Source organism: Trachurus japonicus, chromosome 22, assembly GCF_045865225.1.
Source record: "Trachurus japonicus isolate A0001 chromosome 22, Traja_1.0".
Classification (NCBI taxonomy): domain Eukaryota; kingdom Metazoa; phylum Chordata; class Actinopteri; order Carangiformes; family Carangidae; genus Trachurus; species Trachurus japonicus.
In genome coordinates, this window is record NC_140928.1 from 14,464,295 (window position 1) to 14,473,904 (window position 9,610).

General features: G+C 42.5%; 1 protein-coding gene across 1 annotated transcript in view; it reads right to left on the reverse strand.

Annotated features, from left to right (window-relative positions):
• begain (brain-enriched guanylate kinase-associated) overlaps positions 1-9,135 on the reverse strand; it is a 56,485-nt gene extending 47,350 nt beyond the window's left edge. Inside the window, exons 1-2 of the mRNA XM_085767475.1 lie at positions 7,230-9,135; positions 1,546-1,577 (exon numbers count right to left, since the gene is read on the reverse strand). Coding sequence (XP_085623601.1) covers positions 1,546-1,577; positions 7,230-9,014 — 1,817 coding nt within the window. The 5' untranslated portion in view covers positions 9,015-9,135. The remainder of the gene's footprint in view (positions 1-1,545; positions 1,578-7,229) is intronic.
• Between the last annotated feature and the right edge of the window lie 475 nt (positions 9,136-9,610).

Consider the following 9,610-nt stretch of genomic DNA (forward strand, 5'->3'; position numbering starts at 1 on the left):
AAAAACTATCTTTGAATACTTAAACAGTTGTTTTACATTCCAGCTGTTATCTTCATCTGGACAACTATCTGTCAATACTTTAATGTGATGTGCAACATACTCTTAAATGAGGCCAAAAAGGAGTTGGCTGAGGACAACGATCATTATGCCTACCCTTCTACATTCGCCAAGACACAAAGTAAATTAAGCAAGTAAGTAAATTACAAGCTAACGTAACTCAAAGTGCTGAAAGGGTTAGCACGCACTGTTCATTCCACATCGTTTTTCCCCACCAGATTAATTAAAGCTCTTTCCACTGTACAGGAAGTTTGAAACTCACTTCAAAGACCCAAAGTTTCCCTCTGGACAGCACCTCATCCAAAGTGCTGTTTGCTTTAATTATATAACAGGAAGCGGGGATCATCTCCAAAATCAATGCTTTCTTACAGTACATGCTGGGAGTTGAGACTGAGGGTGAAAGCAATTAACTTCTAGATGTTCTGAGCATGTTATGCAGATTATGAAGCCACCTTAAGGCGGCATATAGAGGAAGACATGGTGATTTACTCACTGCATCATAAAGTCATCACGTGCCCTTTTTCATCTCAGCAGGTGGAAGACAACATTATACATCTCTTTCTTTCTTGGGCTACACAAGGTGAGGAGTTTAGTTTAATGAGAACAACTTTCTCCCTCATGATGCGCTTGCTCAGCCATAATTGCCTCTCGGTGGTATCATCGTATCCAATGAATGAAAATGAGAGTTACGTAATTGACGGCTGTGAAAACATTTGGCGCCCCATTATTCTCATGGCAGTAAAATCCAACTGACAGTTGAATCAAGTGAGCAAAAAAAAAAAGAAGAAAAAGAAAAACTTGATTTACTTCAACTAAATCATAGTCCTGAGCAACCTCACTTCCTTTGCTGCAGAGATCACACTGACAAAAAGCTTCAGTTTACTCACACACTGCACAACCTGTATTCACGTTTTCCAGACATGCTGTACTGTTGATCGCACAACTGTCTACCCAACCCTTTTTTTTTTTTTGCCAAACCTCACAGACTATGCAACACATGGACAGACCGGCAGAACAGCTGGAAGAAAAAAGAGCACTCGCAACAGTCATTATTTTCACAAGTGTGGTAAAGCAAGTACACACACTTATCACAGAGCAGTTAACGACACCATGGCATGCACTTCTCCTCTCTCTCGCCTTACCGTTTATACGCTTTTCGCCTCATTTTCAGCCGATAAGATCACAATATTCATGTGCCTGTGCATCCCCTCAGAGCGGCATGCATTTAGAAAAAGCCTCCTCTAATTCTGACTGGAGACAAGCTGGTAGGCAGAGAGAGACGAGGGGAGAGAGAGAGAGAGAGAGAGCAAGTGAGCGAGGGAGCTGAGAATTGAATGGAGCAGGAGGAGGTGTATGGAAAGAGGAGGGGTTATATGGGAGTGATGGAAAGCAGAAGAAGAAAAAGAGAGAGAGGTGTGGTAGTGGTGGTGCTGGTGCTGGTGGTGTCACAGCCGGAGAGGAGAAGAGGTGAGAGTGAAAGTGGCTAACCTCGTGTCATGCTGCATCTCTCCATCAGATTCCTGGTAGGAAGACAAGAAGAGAGGGTGAAATGATTAGATATATTTATCAAGCAGATTTATCTGGCGCTGCTGCTGCCACTGCCTGCTGTGAAGTGCCTCTTATCTGGTGTTTAACGAGCTCTCAGAGTCTCAGCAAACAAATATATCCATTATTTCTCACTCCCGGCACACAAACAATATCAGTATTGAGAGCATTAAGTGAAAAGAAAGACAGAGGAAGAAATGACAGATTAGCAGCGCTAAAGAAAATTGCTGTGTGCTGCAGAAATGCAGAGAAAGTGCCCAAGGCCCTTACATTGTAGTTGCTGAAAGGGGACAAGAGAAACAGAAAAAGATGAATGTCAGAACATGGAATGTTTTGGGGAGGAAAAGTATGAAGGTAAACAAAGCGAAATGTCTGAAAATCATTTTTAAAAGAATATCTCCCCACAGCTACCACAGCAGGAAAGCTTACTGTGGTGAAGTGGAAACAGTTAGCGTGGCTCTGTCTAAAGATAAGAAAAACTGAGCCTAGCATCACCACAAAAGCTCATTATATATGTCCTTGGTTTAATTAGTAAGTAAAATTAAATGTACATACAATATAAACTCATAAATTGTGTCACACAGGGGTTTCCAGTGTTTTTCCCTCCGTTTCTAGTCTTGTTAATGCTAACAGGCTAATCTAAGATAAGCTTAATTCATTTTATCATTTTTTAAACATACAAGAGTGGTATCAATCTTCTCGTCTAAGTCATAGCAAGAAGACAAATAAATATGTTTCGAAAAACAGCCCACGTGCAACATGATCTAAAAATACGTATAAGCTATATCAGAGATGAGATGGAGGTGACACCTGCCACCTACTCAGTTATGCACCCTCATGCCCTCGTAAACTTCCTATAGAGATAAATTGGAGAACAGGACCATGTTTGCATACATTTGTTTGTTGCACATGCATTATGTATGACGTGGGTCTCACATGCGCGGTTACCATTTACATTTTTCGCTTAAGCTTAATTCTTTGGTGCAGAACCAATTACTACTCAGTGCAGTCCCTAGTGTCCAGAGTCAACATGGCAGAGCATACCTATGTGCAGGCAAGGTCCACCACAAAAAGCAAACAAACATTTTTTTTTTTTACTTTACTAATGCTACGTGGTAAAACTGTTGAATATGTGTTGATGGTCACGAGCTAAATAGAGGTCTGGAAGTCAGATAGCCTATTGATTCTTTGTTTGTGTGCAGCTGTAGCCTAGACGTATGTGCATGCTCCATGTTGCATGTGGTTTTGGCCAGCCACAGGACTCACAGTTTAAGGATTCAGCAAGGTGTAATGAATGCCACAGGTATTCCACATTTTGACATGTGGTTTGTGAGAGTGCAGTGTGTGTTTGTGAGGACGTGTAAGCCATGCTTGGTGATGTTGTGTGGTTTGCGTGGGTGTTACAAACAGTTTGAGTGATACAGCAGGATGACTCATACTGCTACTGAATGAGACAACGCTCAGTAATCCCCTCTGTCCATCCCTCCATCCCAGCATCCCTCTGTGTGGGGAGGGCACGCCTAGAGAGAGAGGGAGGAGGAGGAGGAGTGGATTGGCATTCCTGGAAGGCAACACTGAATGATAATCTGCAGCCGCAGCTACTATGGCTGTGCATTCATTCAGTGAAAAGTGTACAACGTTGGCCTTCATTTTGGTATTGCTATAACAGAGAGGGAGAACACAACACCCCCAACTGAATGCTGGTTACAGACATGTTCTCAACAATGTTGAGACTAAGATGGTTGGCAACCATAAAAATATAAGATAAAACTAATAATGAATGAGCAAATCGGGTGCTAACTGGTGCAACAGAGCACAGTTAGGACCACACCCGTCAGTGACACCGGTCATGTTCAGAGGTGCGCCAGACCTAAAACCCTAAATTAGATGGAATAGTGGTACTCAGCTCTTCAGCTTCATGACCACCATTTCCGAATACCAGCAGTCTTCATTATAACTGTTGGATGCTGCTACTCACTGAAAATACTGCATGCATGTAGTATGTAACGAGGAAGACAAAAGGCTGCTGCAGCCTTGGCTTTCATGTAACGCAGGAAGCCAGCATTCATTCTAGAGTTCAGTATTGCCTTGAATGAATCCTGTAAGCCGTTGTTTCTTTTAACCTTTATTTTTAACTGCATTGTAAACACACACACACACACTAGTTGCTCTTTTGTCTCACAGACAGAAGCTGCTGAGGGTTTGCCTGCTGCCCACAGGGGTTGACATTTTCAACAAAACTCTGGAGCTTATGCCACTCCTACAATAGCGTTTACCATCAGTAACCACATACTGTATGTTGCCAAATCAATCAGGACTGAAAAGCAGAGGATTATAACTCTTCATTATGTCATTTGTATGCAAATATCAGGGCGCCGCAGGGCAAATTCTGTTGATATTTGAAGTGGAAAAAAAGTGTAGAAGTATAATTACAGACAGAAATAAATGTGTGTACTGTTACTTTATTTCTTTCATGCGCTTTAAAGTACAGAGTACCCCATGCAAAAGTTTGGGTACCCTTTGGTTACTATTATCGTGCTTAGTTATTGGCAAAATGCTAGAATTAATGTTGAACTTCTTTCTTTTTGATTGTATTTACCTTTTTATTGTAGAGACTGACAGAATATCTATTGCTATTTAATATGTCATGCTAATTCGCACAACTGGAGAAGTCATCACTGACGTCATAGAACATGATTTTCTCTTAATTTATGTGCACACATGCCGAGTGCAAAGGACAATCTTCACATTTCAGCTTTTTCTCCTTATTTGCTTGAAAGAATCTGTAGCTTGTCCGTTGAATGACCCACTCTCAAGTCACTGTGTGAAAGGCTGCCATACAGCAGTTTTGTGCCGTGATATCGAATGTATTCCTTTCACTGCATACACCCATTCATCAGCTGAACAGTTGCTATGGGAGCTGCCATCCAGTGAATAAATTCTAATCAGAGAGCTGCATCCCAAACATCTCCCTTCTTCCTCACTGTTGGACATTGGTCAAGGTCTACCCATTAGGCAGCAGAACACAGGTACAAACATAGAGCGTGGTGTGAGAGGGCATAACACCTAGTGGCATTTCTATGCCTGAGGCTCAAAAGCACAAGAAGCTTAAATTATTAATATTTTAGCCACCTTCACACAGGCAGCCAAGCAGCATAGTAAAATTTGTTTGAATCCCCTTCCTTTCTCTTTTACTCTAGGCTCTGAGTAAATAAACAGTAAATAAGGGTGGATGTATTTTTAATACTCAATGCCAAAGGGACCAGTACTTCCTCTTTGCTAACACTCTGTGTTGGATGTTTGCAGGGCAGAAAGATGCTAATGCATTTAAATGAGAAGTAATATAGACCTTTACCATAGCACTCCTTTGAGAGCATCCTGGCTGTGAAAGTGCACATCTAGTGAGAAAAGATTCATTCAAACTGCAGGTCATGCTTTGATTTTGTGTTTGAATAGGGCAAGTCTGTGTATGGATATGCTGTGCACATGCACTACATTCCTGTGCATGTAGAGGACAAGATAAATTCAGATTTCCCATTTACATCACGTTAATGAATAATCATGTTGTTATACTTTATTCTGTATGGCAAGTGGGTGATGTGTCAGATGCAATTAAGCAAAACACCACACATAAATGATTCACCTCTAATAAGTCTGAGAAGAGCAATATTGAACTAACAAGGAGGAATGTGATGCAATACACTATTTCAAAGCTGTGAATAAAGAGTGAAATCATCAGAGGCTTGTGTAATCTTATTCAATTTGCACATGATTTTCAGCAATCTACATCCACTCACTGCAAGGAAACATGACACACAGCTGTGCAAAGAGTATATATTTCTCTCTGAAATAATTTCTTAATTTCTCACAATAACTCATAATGAAGTAAAAGTGCATAATGATGTAATAAAATCTAAGCAACTGGAGATGTGGGCGATATCTTGCTTGATCCTGTGTGTTCAAGTGTTTGATGTCAAACTGCAAACAGCCTGCAACTGTTTCTAACCTGTACACTGTCTAAAAATATGCAGTTGAAATATTCAAATGTAGAATTAGGCGATTAGAAATTACCACTATCAAACTTTTACCAAGTATTTTTTACTTATCATAATGTAACTGACACCATATTTCACTACAACATGTCCATATGGTACATGTTAATAAGTCTAAAGATAGTCTTCATGTTCTCCTATTGGTCTCTTTGATATCACACTAAAAGCAGCGGCTGGCAAACCTTGAGGCAGATGGTATAGTTTACACTCTTCCACTGCCAACAGAGGTGTTGGGAGAAAGACAGTGGGATGCAACATCACCTAGTTTAGTCTGACAACATCAGTGCCAAATATTCACACTTTTTTTTGAGAGAGAAAAAGTCCTCATACAATTTGTTGACAGGCTTTTGTGTAACCTGGGAGGCTTTCTCCAGGAATTCCATTCACACTGGACAGTTCTGCACCTCATGATTTACATCCAGTGGACCGGTATACTTGGTCTTCATATCGAGACAGGCAGATACTGTATGTAGGCATAACGGAAGAGGATAGAATTTGTACTTTGTGTGATCTCAAAGATGTGGAGAATGAAATGCATTTTGTGTTATACTGTCCACTCTACGACTGTTAGATGAAGACTATTTAGTAAGATAGACCCCAAAAATTAATTTGTGTGGTTGGACGACGTAGAGAAGCTGAAGCGTCTTTTGCAGTTTGATATACAGTATGCATTTTCTTCGTATCATGACAAGGCTTGGGCAATGAGAAGAAGAGCTATATGTTGTTAGTAGTCTTACTGTAAGTTTTTGTGTTGTATGTACTGTATTTGTGTGGTGGGTAATGCCAACAGGAAGGATTTTCTAGTTTTTGATGTTCTTAGTAAATGTGTCTTGAATCCCATATGGGATGGGCCACAATGGTGGCATGACACAGAAAAAAAATATTAATTCAATCAATCATTAATCCATTCATTCATTCATTCCAGTGTCAACATTTTGCTGGCACTGCAGGTAGTAATATAGCCTACCCCTAGTATAAATAAAGTGTGGAGGCCACGGTGGATGTGTACAGTAATGCATCACTCACAACCCTGCAATTAATGTTGATTTTCTAAAAGAACTATCACAAAATGTTGTTTTTGCCCTTGAATTTATATGTAATTATGATTTCAGATATTGTAGGAAGGCAGAAATATGTAATTGAACGTAGTGGTCAGAAATCTTGTCTGGCGAAAAGGTTGTGTTTTGTGGACTCTACAGTGCAACCAGGGTCACGTTCTTCAAATATGGCTTAACTAACTCATGTTGATCTAATGACAATTTTCTTCTTGCATTTTCACTAGTCTTAATTGTTCTACATTGCACTCCACAATATTTCTGATCAAAATGGCCTTCTGGATGGGGCTGGTTCCTTTTTTTTCAATTGTACAAACTTTCGCTTGTGTGTGGATTCACCCCAAAACACTTGGCACTGATCCAATTGTCAATAAACCTGCACTTTTCTAGGTTTGGAACTCAAACTGTACCGGGGAGTCACAACAATACAACCCAAACTTCACTGCTCTACCACAAGGGGTAGGTTAGAAAGCCTCTATTTTGTCAATTCAAGTGAACAAGCTGTTGCGGGGGTACTCACAGTGATATTGACAGGTCTGGGCAGTGAGGTAGACCTGTAGGACATTCTGGGAAATCCCTCTGGCCAACTGAAGACAGGGCAGGGGTTACTCCGTCCACTGGAAGCCGACTGAGGAGGAGGAGGCTCATAACTGCCAAGCACCACTTTCTTCTCTTTTTCTCTCCCTCTTTCCTTCCTTCTTTCTTTCTCCCAGCAGGGCGTTTCTCTCCCTTTATCCCTTTCCTTTCCCTTCTGAGCACTTCTGTCTCTCTCCCAGGGGTTTTCTTTTCTCTTTTCCTTCTCCTTCCCTTTCTCCATGCCCAAACCTCCATTCCTCTCCCATTGAATCCTGGTTTCCTTCTCCTTCCCTCTCTCCATACCCTTCTCCGGTCCTTTTTCATTCCTTTCCTTCCCGAGGGTGCCATTAGCTACTAGGTCATCAAGCCGCCTCACTCTGTCAATGTCTGTCTCTAAATAAAGTCTTCCAGTGGAGGGCTGCGCCTGGATCTTTGTACAATGTTCCAGGTCGTGCTCCTGGTATGAGTAACTTTCCCCTTTAACTTTCCTCAACACATCTCCAGGTTCCAGGACCTTACAGCTTGGAAGTGTCTTGCTCCACTGATGAATGGAAGTGGCAATGTCCTTTGAATCATACTCCTTGATGGTTTGCAGGTTTACACTAGTTGGGCTGTACCACAGGTTTGTTGCCGATGCAGATGGTGGTGGCGGCAGTGGTGTTTGGTGGTTCATTGGGGTCGAATGTAGAGTAGTTGTTGGAGGTGGATGAGATGGGGTTGATGGTGGTGGCGGTGGAGGAGATGAGTGGCGATGTCGAAGGGTGGACTTTTGTTGAGGAGGACCGCCATTCGTTTTCAGAACCCTGCAGGTCACCTCATTCAGAAACTGTGAGAACTTGCGCCTGTCCTCGGTCTTCTCATCTCGCTGATGACACGAGGCTGAAGCAGTGCTCTTACCCGGGCAAGGTGAGGAAATACTCTGTGTTCCTGCATCTTTCCTGAGCACTGTGGAAACTATCTCGGGAGCAGAATCATCTTTGCTTTCAGCTTTAGCAGCAGGGCGTGAGAAGATAAGATTTTGGTAAATAATTTCAGGCTCAGCTAACTTGGTACCGGACGCCTGGTCAGTGGTGCAAGGCTTACCATCTGATTCCCCTGATGCCTCTGTGCTATCTTGCTTAGCAGGAGTTCGTAACAGGCAGGTGGCCCCTGAGCTCCAGCTATTTGTGTCCCAACTTCCATCATCATCACTGGAGCTGCCATTGCCACTCTGTGGGCCAGGGCTGGTACTCTGCTCACTGGGGCTGGGGCTGGGGCTAGGGCTTGAGTTGTCAAGGCTGCACAGCGACAGCCTCTTCAACCGAGACACTGCTCCACTCAGATTGGGTAAAGAGCCCTGAAAACTGGTCAGGGATCCCTGGAGACTTGGTAATGATCCTTGGAGAGAGGGAATAGAGCCCTGAAAGCTAGACAGGGAACCTTTAGTGCTGGAAGAGCCTTGGAGACTGGAAAGAGAGCCTTTAGAGGAGAGGAGAGGAGAGGATAGGCGTCGCAATGGAGGGTCTTCTTCTTGGTCACTGTATGGTCCAGAGAAAACAGGGCAAGAAGCAGTGGAAGAGCAGGAACCACGATCCTGCCGAGTTGAGGAGGCTCTGGATCTTGGTTGGCGTCGCAGAGTAGCCATGTCAATTGTCTTCTTTCCCCTACTTCGCGCAGTCTTTGGTGATCCTTTCTGTACAGACTCAAGCCTAAGACCATCGTCTGAAATGGACACACACAAATGGACCATGTCAGGCAAAGTAGAACTGATTTCCGATGTTTTTCTGTCCTCTGGCTTTGCCCAATCTCAATTGTATGCCCCAATTGTTGAGGCCACCGACAGTGCAAAAAGCTGCTGCAGTGTGACACACTTTCACTGCTCCGGCTCAGTATACAATGAGATCCCAAAGAGGTTAGAGACTTATGGTCATTTGGTCAGTCAACCAACCTACATTCATATGCTGAGCTGTCAATTCTATTTTTTCCTTTTTAAAATAGCATTATAGATCAACAGCTGCATGACCAATGCTTTGTCTGTGGGCATCATCTCTAATGAATTTGTGTATCGACACAGATGGTGTTGGAAAGCAGCTGGATAACCAGGTCAGAGATATTGACCAGAGCTACCACGTGAAATCTGCTTTGCCGGCAGCAGGAAAGCAAAGTGGCCACAGATCAATTGGTTACACATGGTATTGTCAGTAGTTTGTTGTTGTGTTTATAATGCTAGGGTGCATAAATGAACATGTAAAACTATGTTCATTAACGCTCACTTGTCCCAAAAGGCATACTATTAATCTGTCACTCCCACAGTCTGTTTCATCTCAAGATAGAACATCTCTATGG